Below are 18,985 nucleotides of genomic sequence, written 5' to 3'. Positions count from 1 at the left end.
ATGCTCAAATCGATTGCTGACATTGTATCAGTCAGATAACACAAACTAATTATTGCAGGTGGTTTAGTTTGAAAACATATATTACATGGCCAAAGGTAATTGTGAACTCTCTTCATGCTATTCTTGAATTTTCCATTGATTCTAAACATACATGAATTGTTGCTTGCCTATCATACTGAAAGTAAATAATGAAATTGTAGAATTAGTTTCCAGATGTTTTTGAAACTACAGTAACCAGAATAATGTTGTAACATAATCTGTTTTACTTCTTTAGACTGGTTCCTCTATGCCTCCATCGTTTATAATTTACGAAGAGATGGTAGTAGTAGAGACTGAAAACGTCTCTGAGCTGGGCATCTTTATTTACCAGCTTTGTGCAGGGAAGGAGACCTTCAGAGTGCAACACAGAGAACAGATGATTGGTAGAGTATTTCTTTATTTTGCGTTTAAGCAATAGTTGGAATGTGTTCTAACAGCTATACCATTCACAGAGGGGGGTTGGGGAATGTGGAAATCTGCAGACACAAGGTTCTTAAAGCATCTTTAATAGTGTGGCAGCAAGAAGGGGGAGGGAACTTGAACTGGTATGCAAAATAAATTCTTGTATTTGATACATCCTCTGGTGGTTCATGGGAGCTTAATGACGACACAAATACCATACTGTGGTCAGACCAAAGGTCCATCAAGCCCAATATCTGATGGACAGTGGCCAATCCAGGTAACAAGTACCCAGCAGGATCCCAAAGAATAGGTCCAGTCCTTCCTCACAACCAGGATTAAGCAGTGGTTTCTAATGGCTGCTAATTTTTATTGTATTTTATATTTTAATTTTGGTAGTTTGGAATTGTATGATTTATTGACTTTATTATGCTATTGAACACTGCACCATCCAGGGATATCTGAGTGAGCAGTTAATAAGAATGAATAATAATGGTTTGTCTGTACTCCAGGAACTTGCCCAAACTCTTTTTAAACCAGTTGTACCAACTGCTTTCACCCCTCTCTTCTGGTAACAAATTCCACAATTTAATTGTATGCTGATTAAAAAGTACTTTCTCGGAGGAGACCGGATTGCTGGGCCCCGATTCAGGGCCGGACCATCACCCACCCTCCCCGAATCCGGAAGTGAGAGGGAGGAGCCGCACGCTGAAAAACACTGCGGCTGAGAGAGACCGCTGAGGAGACCGGATTGCTGGGCCCCGATTCAGGGCCGACCATCACCCCACCCTCCCCGAATCCGGAAGTGAGAGGGAGGAGCCGCACGCTGAAAACGCTGCGGCTGAGAGAGACCGCTGAGGAGACCGGATTGCTGGGCCCCGATTCAGGGCCGGACCATCACCCACCCTCCCCGAATCCGGAAGTGAGAGGGAGGAGCCGCACGCTGAAAACGCTGCGGCTGAGAGATACCGCTGAGGAGACCGGATTGCTGGGCCCCGATTCAGGGCCGGACCATCACCCACCCTCCCCGAATCCGGAAGTGAGAGGGAGGAGCCGCACGCTGAAAAACGCTGCGGCTGAGAGAGACCGCTGAGGAGACCGGATTGCTGGGCCCCGATTCAGGGCCGGACCATCACCCACCCTCCCCGAATCCGGAAGTGAGAGGGAGGAGCCGCACGCTGAAAACGCTGCGGCTGAGAGAGACCGCTGAGGAGACCGGATTGCTGGGCCCCGATTCAGGGCCGGACCATCACCCACCCTCCCCGAATCCGGAAGTGAGAGGGAGGAGCCGCACGCTGAAAAACGCTGCGGCTGAGAGAGACCGCTGAGGAGACCGGATTGCTGGGCCCCGATTCAGGGCCGGACCATCACCCACCCTCCCCGAATCCGGAAGTGAGAGGGAGGAGCCGCACGCTGAAAAACGCTGCGGCTGAGAGAGACCGCTGAGGAGACCGGATTGCTGGGCCCCGATTCAGGGCCGGACCATCACCCACCCTCCCCGAATCCGGAAGTGAGAGGGAGGAGCCGCACGCTGAAAAACACTGCGACTCCGGTGCTTGCCACCGCCGGTGCGTCGCCAAAGCCGTGCGCGCCCAAGGGGTGCGCACGGCTTTGTCCGGCTTAGTCCGGACTAGGACGGACCAGGACGGACTGAAGGGAGCCCAACACCATCTCTGATTGCTGAGAAGCAGACAAATCAGCTCATAACGACCGACGACCCTGTTTCTTTTTTAAAGAGATGCCTCCAAAAAGAAAAGGGAAGGTAAGGGTGTTTCCACCAGAGCCCTTGCCCTCCCTACTTCAATTGGAAATCGATCGTTTTATGACCCAGCTGGGGAAAGAGAGTACCAATGAGTCTGTTGGAGGTAACCCGGAAGGAGAACGGGTAACACCCGTTGAGGAGGCATCTCTCAGTCCTGACATACGACCGCCTCCGGCCCGACGTGACACCAATGGAGATGCAGCAACATCAAATACCGAAGAGGTAAAACGATTGTTGTCTTCTGGAGGAGCAAGCTCCATGTTGGACTCAGTGGAAATTGAGGAAACTTCTCCTCAATTAGAGAGACAAAACTCTTCTCAACCTGAGGACCCAGGTACTGTGCGGGTAATAAATGTAAGACCAGAGACGGTAACTTTAGGGGCAATCTGGGATTTAGTAAACGGTTTAAATGATACTGTTAACCGACTGGAAGGAAAAATAGACTCAGTATCCAATGATTTGCAGCAAAAATATACAGGGATACAAAGACAGACAACTGAAGTAGTAAATAGAATAGGGGAAGCTGAGAAGAAAATAAAGTCCTTACAAGATTTGAGTGTAGCTATGGTAAAAGATCAGTTGGGTTCCTCAAAACGATTAGAAATAATGGAGAACAATATTAGACAGTTAAACATAAGGATAATAAATTTTCCTAGAATAGCAGGGGAGATTCCCTTTGTTTCCTTTAAAAAGTTTTTGGCAGAAGTTCTTGGTTTTTCCGATATTAACAATAATATGCTTGCAATAAACTCTTGTTTTTTTTTTTGTTAAAAGAACTTCTCCTCAAGCTTTGACTATCCCTGCTAATCTCACGAGTTTTTTGGAAAACTCAGATATGCAAATATTAGGTAGAGAAACCTTGATAGTTTCTTTCATTTCATCAACAGATATTAGTACCCTTATGAAAGTATATTTTCAAAAATTTCCCATCATGTATTGTGGACAAAACATCAAGATATTCCCAGATCTTGCGCCAATTACCAGAACAAAGAGGCGTGAATTTTTAGATTCAAGACAAAGAGTAATAGCTTTAGGTTTCTCCTTTTTGTTAAGGTACCCCTGCCGATGTATAATTAGAAGGGGTACTGAGTCATTTAGCTTTAGCCAGCCAGATCAGTTACGACAATTTGTAGAATTACGAGAACCACTTGCTTCATCTCCAGTAGGAACCTAAATAATGCAGGCATATATATAAACACCAGCTGTAAATGAGCTGTTTTCAGAATTAATAAGTTTTCCTTTTTTTTCTTCTCCCTTGCTATTGTCTAGCTATCTCAGATGTTATACACATATTCCTGGAGATATGGTTACCATTAGATTTTTTAGTTATATATTACATATTATGCAATTATGTACATTTTTTTGAATGGCTTTTTGAAAAATACTTTCCTTTAATTATTTTTTTTTGTTATGTGGTAATTGCAGATATGTTTATCCTTGTTTTTTTTTTTATTTACCAATTCAATTAAAATTGAATGTAACGATTGACCTATTGTAAACTGAAAAATAACCAATAAATAAATAAATACTAAAAAAAAAAGTACTTTCTCTGATTTTTGTTCTTAAAAGTGCACTTACCTATTTGTGTTGAGGAGTGTCCCCTCGTTTTAGCACTATTTGAAAGTAAATAACCATTCCCTGTTCACCCCACTCACGATTTTTATAGATCCCTATGACATTGCCTCTTGGCTCTCTTCTCCAAGCTGCAGAGCCCTAACCTGTTTAGCCCCACCTCATTTAGCTTTAAATTTACCTGAAAATTTTGATTGAAGGTTTTGCCTCTTGGTAAGTTTTCCCCCTTCACCCCATTCTTTCTTGGCCTACATTATTAATGCTTTGCATCTAACTTGACAGTGCTTATACGCTTTCCTGTTTTCTTCATTTTAATCTTATCTTCCTGTTTTTGAAGGATAGCCTCTTTGCCTTGCCATGAAACCATGCTAGCAGTCATTTGGTTGTCTTTCTACCCCTTTTTTTTTTTTTAAACTAACTGCAGCTTCTATTTTTATAATTTCATGGCGTGCAAGTTTTTAGGTGTTGAATACAAAGTATGAATCTGATATTGGAATGGTTAAGGGATCATGATTAGGTTCAGCACAGCAGCATTATGGTTTACTGAGACATGATGGTGAGAGTAGCTAGATGCTTTCAAAAGTAACTTTGCTCAGGCTTAAGGCAAAAATGCTTGGAATAACTCAATTTAGAATTTTTAGTACTACTGCTTTAATTTTTCTTTTTTAATTAAAAAATGCATGTCTTCAGTATGGTCATAGGAAAAGAACAGCAGAACATTAGTTAATTGAATTTGTTGCCATTGTAACTTGCATTGAACATTTTTATGGGAGGCAGGATATAAAGTAAACTATGAATTGCTTTTTTGCTTGGAGCGCCATTCTCTTGGGAATTTATCCATCTGCCTGTGCAACCTGTAACACTGACCACCAGGGGACCAAACTGCTTAGCATAGTGTACGTTTTGTGTATTAAAATTAGATTTTTAGCTCACGAGTTGGGTAGTAAAGAGTGTGCTAAAATGTTTATGCAAATGCATGGCAGTGACTATTCAGTATTACTATCCAATACAGAGAAGTGAACTAAAAATTAGTTCTTTCCTACCCCTTTGACACTAAATGTTTGTTGTCTTAAAGTAAAATAGTGTTAACCACCATGAACTTGTATGGTTGAGGGGGTGGCTGTTTAAATCAGCCATCCTCAGACCTTTGATTCCCCCTACCACCTAGACCTAGGGGTGGCTTTCCAGGATTTACAGGCTTGAGAACACTGAGATAATCTGTTACACAGAATTGGCTCTATACTTGAGAATTGGAGTCACAGACCTATGCTTGAAGACTTCTGAGTCATAGATCCTCTTCTAACCTGACTCGTGCTCACCACCAACTAAGCCAGCCCCCACCATCAAGCCTATAATTCATTTTTACTTCAGTGATTATAGGTATGAGTTTAAACTTAACTTCCACCTTAACCAATGAAGTCAAATAGTGTGTGTAAAAAAAATAAAAATTTACTATAGTTTGTGCACTCTGCATATCAGCTTACTGCATTGGTGGGAGAGCTCATTTTTAGCACAGTTGAGGAAGATGCTATATTTATCAGTGTTTATTACTGTCCTGTTTATATCAGCCCCAATGTCAGTATCATAATAGGATATTGCCACCTTCTGACTAGCGCCGGTACTGCAACATTAAGTGTTCCCCCATCTCCCCACATACAAAACTTTCAAGTAGGATCCTAATTTTTTGTTTGCTGTAGGTTAAAATGATTCATGAGGATTTGCAAACACAGTAAAACCATGATTTCCTAGCATGTAGACGATGGATTCAGGACCAATGGGTTATATGCTCCCCTGCTAGCAGATGGGGAGACTAAGTCAGGTTTCAAAGCTGACATCACCTTAGATAAACACCTGCAGTGACCTCAGCCCTCCAGTATCTGTCTCCTAGCAGATGTGGACATGCATTCCCTAACCAGCATTGATGGTATAGTGGGATTCCAGTACTTGTTAGAGGAAAAATTCACCTTTAAATTGGAGAAAGATTAAGCAGTGATGCCTTACTGTTCCTCCCCCAATTGAGAATTCCTGAGGCGATTTCAAAGATCCCTTAGAGATGAGTCTTTAGCTGGTTCCCGCAGGGACTTCGCAGCTTAAAGGCAGTGGGTGCAGGAAGCAGAGCGTGGCAGGAACTGCCAAAACACACTCACACTCTATACTCGGCCGATAAGCGCTGAGCCCAGGTAAATAAAGAGAAGAGGATTTCTCCCGATTTAGAGACTTGGAAGGGCTTCAGTAAGTCTTTCCTCCAGTTTCCTGCTCGGTGTGCTGTACAGACGATCCTGATCCCATTGGGGCAAGGGAAGGCGGTTGAGTGGGTCCCGTGCCCCACTTCAGGCTCAGTGGGCACTCCATGTGGCAGGTGCCAGCGATGCCATCTTGCACATGGTTTTGTGCATCGCCATTGCCCTCCATAGTCACTGTGCACCTAATGTGCGCACATACCGGCGTGCACATGTGCTTCTGCTTACATGCACTGGGTCTGAACTTGTACGTGCTAGATTTCAGGGATGTTGGCTGGCTGAACGCACAAGTTACTGTTGATTATTAAAGCGACTTTGTGCTGCCTGCCAAATTAGGGCTGCACAGTCTGACCTGGAGTCATTCCTGTGTCAGCATTGAGGAGGCCCAGGAAGGGTGACTCCCAGAACTCTTCCAAGCCCAGTTCCTCCCATTCAGAAGATGGGTCAGCCACAGTCTTATCCAGTAGCACCCTGGATCTGAGTACTCTGGGGTGTCCATCTTGGGAGAGGGCAATTCAGCTGCACCTACCTCAGTTCCTCCTGGGCTAGGTATGGACACAGCGGCCTTTTCTTGGGAAGAATTTGTTTTTTCCAAGGCCTTCAGTTCTTCTGCCCCTGCTTGGATAGAACCATAGCCGGGAAAGCCTCACACTCAGCCCTATCAGCGTGCCTTGAGACATGTCTCACAAAGGATATCCCTGACAGGGACCCAGACACTACAGATGCAAAAGGGCATGCAGACCCATTGGAGGATGGGGAAATCCCTCCAGGCTTGGAGCCTTATCGGACCATGTTGCGGTTTTTCCATAGAGATGAATTGCCGGCCCTGGTTTCCCAGACCTTGAAGACTCTCTGGGAGTTCCTAGCATGGGCCTTATGACAGAACCAACCCATCCTGGTGTCTCTACATAAAGCCTCCTGCTATTGTCCGATGCTGGAAGCCATCCAGGAGTTGATTAACCTGGAATGGGACACCCCGGAAGCCAGCTTTAAAGGAGGTCGGGCATTAGAAGCCTTATACCCCCTGGATCTGGCAGTCAAAGAATGCCTGTGTTGCCCCAAAGTGGATGCCCTGGTCTGTGCTGTTTCAAAGCCTACAGCTATCCCAGTGGAGGGAGGGAGCAGCCTTAAAGGATGCACATGACAGGTGGCTGGAGTCCATCCTTAAACATGCATTTGACATGACAGCAATAACAGTGCAGATTGCTTCCTGATGGTGCACTTGTGCCTGCTTATCTCGGAGGCAGATCTTTGGAGTCCCTTCAAGGAGGCAAACCTTACAAAGATGCCCTTTAAGGGTCCCTCCTACTCAATAGCGAACTGGAAAAGCTAGACAGTAAGTGGGGTGAATCTCCATTGCCTTAGATACCAGAAGAGGAGGAGGTCACAGCACCCCTCACCTAGAAGTCAGTCCAGGGGCTCCCAGTGCTTTTGGCCCTCAAGAACTTGTCCCTTCACATCTCGGTCTTTGAAGGTCTCAAGTCTTTTCGGAGTCAACAACCGAAGAGAGGAGCTAGTTCAGGTTCGGCCCAAACTCCCCAATGATGTTTTGCTGACCCAGCCACAGGGTGAGGGGGGGGGTTCTGTTATCCCTCTTCTACCAGCGGTGGGTTGAGATCATGTTGGACAAATGGGTACTGGATATCAGAGGACATGCGCTGGAGTTTCACAGCATCCCTCTGGACATATTCATGTTGTCTCCGTGCCACTTCCAGCACAAGAAGCTGACGGTGGAATCTACCTTGACAAAGCTCCTCAATTTGAGCTATAATTCCAGTACCTGCACCTCAGGAAAATACAGGGTGCTATTCCATCTGCTACATCGTACCCAAGAAGGAGGGGTTCCTTTCACCCCATCCCAGACCTCAAAAGCATCAACCATCATCTATGAGTAATTCATTTCCGCATGGAAACTCTACACTCGTCGTCATGGCTGTACAATCCAGAGAGTTCTTAACCTCCCTGGACCTCTGAGGCCTGCCTCCATATTCCAATCCAAGAAGACCGCCAGTGTTTCCTATGCTTTGCAATGTTAGGCTGCCATTATCCATTCCGGGTGCTGTGCTTCAGCCTGCCACCGCCCCAGAACATTTTCCAAAATTATGATGGTCGTGGCAGTGACACTGAGGAAAGAAGGAATCCTGGTGCACCAGTACTTGGACAACTGGCTGATCTGGGCAAAGTCATTGGAGGAGAACCTCTAGGTGACCCGCAGGTTGATGTCCTGCTTCAGGAGCTTGGTTGGGTCGTGCACATGGACAAGAGCAGTCTCATGCCCTCCCAGTCCTCCCAGACCCCCCAGATCTGGGGGTCTGGTTCGACACCAAATAGGGCAAGGTCTTTCTTCCACCCTCTAAGATAAGGACAGGTGTCAAGTGTGCTGGTTGACGAACACCTAATGCCCAGGGTCTGGAGTTGCCATCAGACCAAGGACCTGAAGATATCAACCCTGGATGTAGTACAATGGGTGAGGGCACACATGCGTCCACTTCAACAATCCCTGCTGTCATTTTGGAATCTGTTGTCCCAGGACTATGCAATTCACCTACACCTGCTGATGGAATTATGTTCTCGGCTTTAGTGGTGGCTGCAGGAAACCCACCTGAGCAAGGGTATAAGCCTGTCCCCTCCGGAATGGCTAGTTCTGTCGATGGACATGAGCCTCCAGGGATGGGGAGCTCACTGTCAGGAACTGGCGACCCAGGGGCGTTTGGGCCAAGAGGAGGTGCGCTGGAACATAAACCGCCTGGAAGCCCGGGCAGTTAGATTAGCGTGCCTACAGTTCAGCTACAGGCTTCAGGGTCAGGTGGTCCGCGTGATGTCGGACAAGGCAAGAGTAGCCTACATCAACCACTAGGGAGGAACCAAGTGCCAGCAAGGGTCCCTGGAGATAGACCCCCTTATGGAATGGGTGGAATTGACTCTATGGATCTCTGCCTCCCACATCCGCAGGAAAAGGCAATGTCCTAGCAGACTTTCTAAGTGAGTCTGGATGTAGGAGAATGGACATTGTCGACCAGAGCCTTTCAACTGCTGGTAGATCATTGGGGCTTCCCATCAATCGACTTGCTGGCCTTATCTCAAAATGCGAAGGTCTCCTGATTTCTTCAGTCGCAGAAGAGATTGGCAATCCCTGGGGAATCGACACCCTTGTTCAGGCCTGTCCAGAGGAGGTCCTACTGTACACCTTCCCTCCATGGCCCCCACTGGGCAAGGTCATTCGCAAGATTGAGCACCACAAGGGACTAGTCCTTCTAGTGGCTCCGGATTGGCCCAGATGCCTGTGGTATGCAGACCTGTGGAGGCTTCTGGTGGAGATGCCGCTGCCCTCCGTACAGGGATCTGCTCCAACAAGAACCGATCCTTCACAAAGATCTGACTCTTTCTATTTTGTCTTATGGTTTGGCCCTTGAGAGGGCTGTCCTGACGAGTCATGGATATTCGTCAGTAATTTCCACCTTGCTGTGCGCACTGAAGTTCTCTATGTCCTTGGCGTATGAGGATCTGGAGAATATTTTGAGGCCTGGTATGAGGGTTGCGGGTCTGTCCCTCATTCAACCAAAACACCTATGGTTCTGGAATTTTTACAGGATGACCTGAAAGGGTTGTCCCTTAGTTCCTTGAAGGTCCAGGTAGCGGCGCTCTCCTGATTCAGTGGCAAGGTGAATGGAGCCCACTTGTCAGCACATTCAGACTTGGCCAGTTTCCTAAAAGGGCTTAAACAAGTTCGACCACCCCCTACAGTGGCCAGGCCCCCTATGGAATCTTAATCTAGTGTTTGGATTTTTTAGCAGGGCCTTCCTTCCAGCCGCTGGGCAGTCTATCCCTGCCCATGTTAACATGGAAGACTGTGTTCTTGGTGGCGATATGCTTGGTTCATAGCATCTCTGAGCTACAGGCATTGTCGGGAACCATTCTTCCAGATAACTCCATAAGCGCTACTCCATCGTTTTCACTTAAATCAGACCTATTTCTGTACCATCCCTAGATGGGCTCGAGGACATGGAAGGCTACCGCCCCTGCCATTTAAAGGTGAGTAGGCTTCTAGTGTGTATCTGGAAATCTCAGAATATGTGCACAAGACGGACCGCTTGTTTTGTTCATGGTAGAAGGAAACAAGGAGAGGCAGCTTCACCTCCTTGATCCAGTGAGTTAAGGTAGCTTGATCATGGGAGCTTACATAAGAGATGGGGAAGCCATTCCCTTTCAGGTTAAGGCTGATTCCACTAGAGCCCAGGCAGTATCCTAGGGGGAAGCGAAGCTACTGTCTCCTGTCCACATCTGCTGAGCGGCGACATGGTCTTCCTTGCACACCTTCTGCAGGTTCTATTGCCTGGACATTTGGGTCTGAGAGGATGCAGCCTTTGCAAGGGTGGTGCTAACAGGACCATGGGTAGCTTCTCACCATCCGGGAGTAGATGGACTCAAGGACATCTGGCTACACGCTAGGAAATGGAGAAATTACTTACCTGATAATTTCGTTTTCCTTAGTGTAGTCAGTTGGACTCTGCATCCTGCCCACAGCTGCCCAAGGATGGTGCCAAGGAATCACCCATGAGGCAAATACAGATTCCAAGAAGTTATGGGTAAGCTGTCGCCAGATCCTTAGATCAGGGCATCTATAATCTTGCTGGGATTCAGTGCTTATGCTTGGTTGAGTACAGTTATCGGTTTTTAATCACATTGTGATTACATTTAATCACGTTTTTCAATATTATATCCACAATAGCTTTTGAAGGGAATACTGGATGGCTGAGGTCACTGGAGGGGTATATCTAAGGTGACGACAGCTTTGAAACCTACCTCAGTCTCCATCTGCTAGCAGGGGAGCATATAACCCATTTGTCCTGAGTCCATCTATCTACACTAAGGAAAACGAAATTATCAGGTAAGATTTCTCCATTGCTTTTTTTTTTTCTTGAACAAATCTCAACTTTGTGCAACTAATTTTGCAATCTTTGATTGCAAATGTGATGTATATTAACTTTGAATATACTTTCATTAAAAAATGGATATTTTCTTCTGTTTTTTATACAGGTCTTCAAAAGAGATCAGTTGACAACTGCTGTATTATTCGGCATTTTGAGAGCACATCTGCAGTTGCAACAAAGTTCTGTCAACAGTAAAGAGCACTGGCTGACAGCTCAATGTTGCACATTCATTAAGAAGTTATCTGTACAATTCTAAACTACCGTCTGCAGTGATAATCAAGCCTGTTTTTTCTTTTTGTGCATTTGCTTGAATTGAAAATATTCATTTTCAACTTTTTGTAGGTCATATATGTAACTGATATTTTTAATTGGGTAAGTGTAAGTAATTTTGGAAATTCAATGGATAAACTGATCTAATCTTGCTTTTCAACAATCTTGGCAAGATTAATGTTAACATTGTAAAAAAAAATATTTTTGGCTTGCTCATTCTGTAAAAAATTATACAGTCACATGGGCTAAAGAATCATTCTCTGCCCCTAACTGAATTCACAGTTTTAACTGAGGCTTGCAGTAATTTTAACCTCTAATTGATTTACAGCATTCTCTCATTTTGTGCAACTACTGTAATGAGCATGTATGTATATTTAGGACTCATTCTTGATATTCAGTTTAAAGCTTCTACTTGAGTTGTATGTTTTTCAGTATTTAATCGTTCTAAAACTTGTATTTCTGCTCTGGCTATACATGTCTTAATCTTGAAAAATCACTTTTATGCTGTGTTACTAGAGGCAATACTGGTTTTACAAGTCTCTAACATCACAAAAAGCTGAGAAGAAAAGGTGCTAATTGTGGGGGGGGAAAAAAAGCAGTTGGGACCTGAATGGTGTGGAACACACATCTAAAGTCAAAGATCTCTGTTCAGAGTCTGTCCTTGGAGAGGAACTTTAAAGCTTGGAGAGCAAATTTATGGGCTGTTGAAACATAGATCTCCATGACATTTTGACTAGCATCTAATTTATATCTACAGCTTTTTGAACTTGAAACTTGTTATTGCCACTTCAGTCTTTTTTTTTTTTTAACCTATGCTTTTTTTTTAAAGAGCTGCAGCATAGCAAGTGTTAATAAAATAAAAATAAAAATTGGTAATATGCTGCAGAATGTGAATTTGTTTAATATGAATCTTTATATAAACAAACATCTTCTAATAAATGTTTCTCTTGAAAAGTGGTGGTTGCTTTTTAAATCTACAAAATAAAACAGAAGGTGAATGCAGAGGTTACTACTTCAAATACAGTTGGGCTTTTCCGTAAACACCAGTATCTGAAACCCCAAACAAATATTGTTTAATCCAGTTAAAGCTCCTTGCCTTTGCTTGAATTTTGTATGCTTGCTCATGTTTTAATGTTATAGTTCAAGGTGCATATTTTGTCTTGAGTGGCTTATCTGTCTTACTCCTTGTAAGTGGCATTGTCCAATGCCCCATGTGCACACTACCTTAAAGATTTTCTGCAGAAAGGAGGCACACAAATGTATCAACTGTCAGATTTTACTACCTATATTCCCCCCCCCCCCCAAAAAAAAAATCAAAATTGATTTTTCAGAATAGAAATGTGGAACAGAAGAGGCTGGAAACTACAGCCTGGTTAGTTTTACCTTGGTAGGGAAAATTACTGGAGACTGTTGTAAAAGCCTACAATCTGTAATGGTTTACAGGCTCAGAGGCAAAATCCCTTTACTAGGGGCAGGTCATGTCAAATGAATCTGATTTCTTTAGGTAACTAGTGCTCTAGCTAAAACGTGCAGTGGTTTGTTTTGTTTTTTTTTTTTGTGGGGGGTGGTTAATTCTAGATGTCAGCTAAACTTTTGACACACTCCCATGTAAGGGGTATATGAACAAAATGAAAAGCATGGCAATAGATTACAGATTTGGCTGATTTGACAGATAGTGAGTAATGGTAAATGGAACCTATGCTGTGGAGAGTAAAGAGAATGCCTTAAGGATTGGATCTGGGACTAGGAGTAGAGAATGAAGAGTGGCAGAAGGTTGGGCCTCTGGCATTCACTACCAAGAAGTACTGTCATGTATCTGGGGTGCAGAAATCCAGAGGAGCTCTATGTGAGGGGAGTGATTGTGCACAGATTGGAAAAGAGGCCTGATCTGAAAATGGTGAAACATCATGTGATAAGATGGTAGCTTAAGACTAGATTATTCACATACATATAGGGATCACATACAATTGTTAACATCAAAATTGTATCCAATATTCAACTAACTTTTTTTTTTCATAATACATACATTTATTTTATTTAACAGGTTTTATAGACCATCATTTAGTTACTACTTTCACAACGGTTTACAAACAATAGGAAAATGAATACATTTATAACATTAAGTCAAATAAGATTAACACGGTTGTTGATAATAAAATAAGTAAAAATAAAAACAAATAGAACTAATAGATAAAAAAGTAAAAGCACTGAGGTTCATTTCATACATCTGTACTGTAGGTCTTTTTAAATTACCATGTTCTTAGGTTTCGCTTAAATATTTTGAAGTCTGATTGTAGTCTCAATTCAGATGGCATTTCATGCCAAAGTTTTGGTCCTGCTAGTGATATAGCTCTCTCCCGCACTGATGTTAGTTTAGCTGTGTTGATTGATGGGATGGCCAGTAAACCCTTATTTGCCGATCTTAAATTTCTCTGTGGCGTATGAAAATGTATTACAGCTTTCAGCCAGTCATTGTTTTCTCCATAGATTATTTTATGTAAATTACATAAGGTCTTAAATTGTATGTGATTCAACTGGCATACAATGCAGTGCCATCAGAACCGGTGTTATATGTTCATCTCTTCTTTTTCCCATCAGTATTCTTGCTGCACTATTCTGCAATAGTTGAAGTGGCCTGAGTGAGGTTGCAAGCCCCAAGAGAAAAGTATTGCAGTAATCAATACCCACAAAAGTCAAAGATTTACACTATAACTTCAATAAACATTCATATTAATGTAATCGTACTATGCCATTGTAACACAATCTTAATACATACAAATCATTATTCTTCTTGTGCTTTACCTATTATGCCAGATACTATTGAATTCCTTAAAATGACATCCTGCATTATATTCCCACATACATACTCTCACCCCCCTTATAAAACTCTTCTGTAATATTCTCTCCTCTTGCTCTTATTGTGTTATCGTTTTTTACGACACTCCCTACAACGTTCCTTGTTTTGCCAATGGCTTCCTCAAGGGACAATTTATCAGCTGATTTCAACTTCTTATGATGTTTACTTCATATCCTGATATGTAATTTATTTTATATTGAGGTGATATTACTACTATTGCACTACCACCATCCATTTACAATTATGGTAATCTAATACTTACAAAAGCACTATAATTCTGTTCATGTCCATCAGCAATTTCTCATATCACCTATGAAGATTTATTAAACTTAACTTATATCCCAATCAAAAACCCAATTTCAGTGTTCAAAAACATTTCTTACTCATCCAAGTTTCCTTGGTACCCATCTTATTCTTTATAAATCTTCAATTGGTTAATCTTCACCTGATCCCTCATAATCTCAATTAGCAAAGCTAGGATTCCATGTGCCTGTTCAAAACATGCAAAGTACAAACAAAAATTTAAGCTAACTGCAATGTTTAATATCTTGTTAATACAACAACCATCTGCAGACAGACTCATATTCCTTACCTTCAATTCATATTCTTCACTTACCATCTCAATTCATGTATCTCCACCAATCCTATGATATCCAGTCAGTTCCACACTCACAGCATTTTGTCGAGACTACTACAAATTGAATTAACTGCCATGGTCTGGTGGCTATCTCAATGCTGACCATCAAAAGGACAATTTTAACAAGGCCATAAAATGGCATCTTCAATCACAGTACAACCCCACCCCTTCACGTACAAACAAGTCTTAACTTTCTCACATCTCCCGAGAAGACCGTCATTACCTAATACCTCATACATGTAAACAAATCAGCTGCTTAACCCATATGTAACAAGACCTAATAACACCACATACATCCCAATTCAAATATATAAATGATGTCAAATCCCAAAACCACAGACTCCACCATCTCACATATAGATCCATACTCATGCAGCCTATACACACTCTAATCCAACATGCATCTTTTTTTTTTTGTATCATAAGCTTAAGACTAGAGCCATGCAGGGCTGCAAAGAGATGGACAGGCCATGCCAGCAGAAAAAGGTGCTAATACCTCCATATAGCTTCTTAGTGAGGTCTCACTTGCACCCTCTACTTTATTCCCCTCCCCCCAACCCTTATGCATTCACTTATTCATTACACAATACCATGTAGTTATGCATTCTGTTAAGCCAAATGCTGAACATATTAGTTGCTGCTAACTATTGTTCATTTGAGTAGTAGAGGTTTTGATTTTTTGCCAGTTCTTAGTGTTTTCATTTAAAAAATGTTAGGTTTTTGTGATTGTGCTGACTTATCCACCACTGCATAAGTGTCTTCCTTTACTAGTTTTACTGATCAAATGAAAGCTTGTACTCTTTAACTTTAGGATCACATAAAAGGCCAGAAAATAATCTAAATTAAAACAGAACTGGTTGGCAGAAGGGGAGAAATTCTCACTTTTATTTTTTGTAACCTATATTTTAAGAAATAGGTTGTGTATAGAGGCTTGTACTAGTCTGTGGGGTTGGCTGATGTGAATTGGAAATTCCTCCTCCTCCTCCTGTTTTTAAACTTAGGATGTGCATTGTTTAGTTTTTGGTTCTGAAATAGGCCAGTTACAATAAATGTTTTTCTCCCAGAACAAGCAAGCTTGTAGTATTCATCTGTGGGTGACGATATCAGATGGAGCCCTGTCAGAATACTTTTGTCAAAGTTTCTAGAACTTTGACTGGTATACTGAGCATGCCACTAACCCTGTGGCCACAGGGGGTCCCCCTTCAGTCTCTTTTTTTTTCTTTTTTTTTATATTCTGCAGCAAGTTGCCTTGCAGTTTAGGAACTCTGTGAGAAATTTCTCACATTTTTCCTCACAGGAAAAAAATTGAAGTTTAATCTTCCTAATTCACTCTCACTGGGGTCCCCTATTACGCTCTGTTCCCTCAGATGCTCGGTAAGTGCTTTTACTGCAGTTGCTGTCTGTTTCCGGCAGCATTCCTCTCTGTGCCTGAGGGTCACAGACTGCTTGCACCCCATTTTTTTTTTTTGGCATGGCGACTGGTTTTAGAACGTGTGCCGAGTGTCTGAGGACCATGTACATAATGGACTCACACAATATGTGTTTTGTACTTAGGCCCCTCCATTAATGTCCAGTGCCCCAGTTGTACACAAATGACCTCCGAAGGCTGGTGAGCTCGACTGGCCAAGATGGAACATCTGTTTGGGACACAACATTTTGCTCCATCGACCCCAGTTCAAGTTGCACCAGCCAGAGGCGTTCCATCTACATCGGAGATGCCACACCAGGCACATCTGTCACCGCTGAAGCAGTGGTGTTGTCATACTGTGTGCCAGCGAAGGACTGGATCAAGCACAAAGAGGAAACATTGTTACTGGCACAGATGTGCGTCCCCACCTGGTGCCGGCACAGATTCCACAGCAGCATTTACTTCCATCGAGCTGCCAGCGAAGAGGACACTGGGCGAGAAGCTCCCATCCTCTGCTGGATCTGGGCCCCTGCACCATTCCCCACAGACATTGGGGCTGGGTGCTGAGCCTCCACAAATGCCTAGCCTGCCTCCTACCCCAGGCACAGTGTTAGCCACACTAGCCTTCAGGGAGGAGTTGGACAAACTAGTCCAACAAGCAGTGCTGAACACCCTTCAGAGTTTCCAATCGCCACCAGCACCCTCGCTGTTTGCACTGCTGGCTGAGCACCTAGATGCTCTCATCGCTGCCTTGCTGACTCAACCTGTGCCATCTGATACGCTGGCCATCAAAACTTCTGCAGGTACTGATTCCCCCATACCGTGTTCCTTGGAGGAAGAAGAAGCGACTCCCGGCCCTACACTGGAACACATTCCAGGACCATTAGGGCTATCTGTGCCTAAGTGCACCTTACCTGCTTCGGTGCCATCGATGCCTTCTCACCCTCTTGGCTTTGGTACTCTTCCTCCCTCAGGCAGTCCACCAGGAGGAGAACCTATGATCGCTGGGAGGATGCATCCTTGGACCATTCCTCTCAAGTGTCTGAGGAACTACTCTCAGAACCTTCACCCCCAGAGGAAAGTGATCAGTCTCCTCTGGAAGACCTCTTTTGCCAGCTTTGTCAAGGAAATGGCTGAAACATCCCATTTCCATTAGTGACAGAGGAGGATACTCATCCCAAACTGTTGGAGGTCTTACAATTTATTGATGCTCCAAAGGAGGTAATGGTAATACCAGTTCATGAAGTTCTTCTGGACCTTTTGCAGCACCTGTGGGATCATCCGGGTACCGTGCTATTACTAAATAGGAAAACTGATGCTATGTACCTGGTTCATCAGGCTCCACCATTTCAAAAGAGCCAATTGCCACACCATTCTGTGTGGTGGAATCAGCTCAAAAGAAGGCTAAGAGATCCTATCCACACTCCTCTGCTCCTCCTGGTAAGGAACAAAAGGCTTTGGCCATATTGGGGCACAGAGTCTTTCAAGGGTCCACGTTAATAGCACGAACAGCTGCGTATCAACTGTACATGACCTAATATAATAGAACTCTCTGGAAACAAGTCCAGGATTTCATCAACAGCAAGAGACTTTAACCTCTATACTACAGAAAGATTGGAGGCAGGTAAGGAGGAGCTGAGAACTGCTTATGACTCTCTTTTGAAACATCAGCTAAAAAAAACTGCTTATGACTTTTGAAACATCAGCTAAAAAAAACTGCTTATGACTCTCTTTTTGAAACATCAGCTAAAAAAAAAAAAAAAAATCTCAAAACATGGCTGTTTATAAAAGCCTTCCCACCAGTATCTTTTTTTTTTTATTTATAATTTATTAATTTTCTCAAAAAACATTTACATGTAATAAGAAAAGGAAAATAGTGTGTTACAAACGTAATACATAATTCCATACACTTCACCCATTAAGAAGAAAAGATAAATTTTTGTAACTAACACATACAGACCCCATAATCATTGGGGAGCCTTTCTTCTAGAATTATTTTAAGGAAATTATAGAAATTACAAGAATTCCATAAACTTGAGAGAAAAATCTATTCCATTATACCAAACTTTAACTCCTAAATAAGGGCTTTAAACCTCTCGGCCACTTTTGTCTTGAAGGAAAGTTTCTAAATGCCCTGGGTCCACGAAAATAAACTTATTCCTTTGATAGGAAATCATACACTTGCATGGATATTTTAGAAAAAAGGTGGCCCCTAGGGCCAAAACGCTCTGTTTCATTAACAGAAATTGTTTCCTTTTGTGCTGGGTTACCCTAGACACATCAGGAAACATTTGCAATGTTTGTCCACAAAAAACATAATTTTTATTAAGGAAATATTTCTGGAGAACCAAGTTCTTATGACTCTCTAATGCAAATACAACTACTAATGTAGATCTTGATTGGATGTTATCCGCCGATGCCTCTAAAAAGGATGTCAAATTTGGGCTATCCGGTTGGAGTACATCCATATCACCATCTTTTTGTGTATTTTTTTTCACATTAGATATATAGTACAAGTTAGAAAGAATTATTTCTTCAGAAATACCCAAAATTTCTTTTGAGTATTTCTTAAACAATTCATTTGCAGATAACAATCTGGTTATAGGAAAGTTCAAAATTCTAAGGTTCTTTTTTCTTAATACATTTTCCACATTTTCCAACTGCCTATATATCATTACTGTATCTTTAATAAATGCTGATCCTGATGCCTGAATAGTGGCAACCTGTGTAGATGTTATCCCATTAGATGCCTCTATGGCTTGCAGTCTCTTTTCATGTTCCTCTAGGGCTTTCTTAGTATCTGTAGCGAATAAGGTGGCTTGATTCATGGACTGGACTAATCTCCTGTCCATGTTGGTTACTGCCCTCCA

At 42.8% G+C, this 18,985-nt stretch overlaps 1 protein-coding gene across 1 annotated transcript in view; it reads left to right on the top strand.

The window, feature by feature from the left end:
• Positions 1–11,886, top strand: part of ITM2A (integral membrane protein 2A) — a 39,349-nt gene extending 27,463 nt beyond the window's left edge. The window contains exons 5-6 of the mRNA XM_029606538.1: positions 275–422; positions 11,050–11,886. Coding sequence (XP_029462398.1) covers positions 275–422; positions 11,050–11,138 — 237 coding nt within the window. The 3' untranslated portion in view covers positions 11,139–11,886. The remainder of the gene's footprint in view (positions 1–274; positions 423–11,049) is intronic.
• Positions 11,887–18,985: the final 7,099 nt, after the last annotated feature.

This window comes from Rhinatrema bivittatum, chromosome 6 (assembly GCF_901001135.1).
Source record: "Rhinatrema bivittatum chromosome 6, aRhiBiv1.1, whole genome shotgun sequence".
In the NCBI taxonomy this organism is placed as follows: domain Eukaryota; kingdom Metazoa; phylum Chordata; class Amphibia; order Gymnophiona; family Rhinatrematidae; genus Rhinatrema; species Rhinatrema bivittatum.
This window is presented reverse-complemented; position numbering and strand designations above follow the sequence as displayed.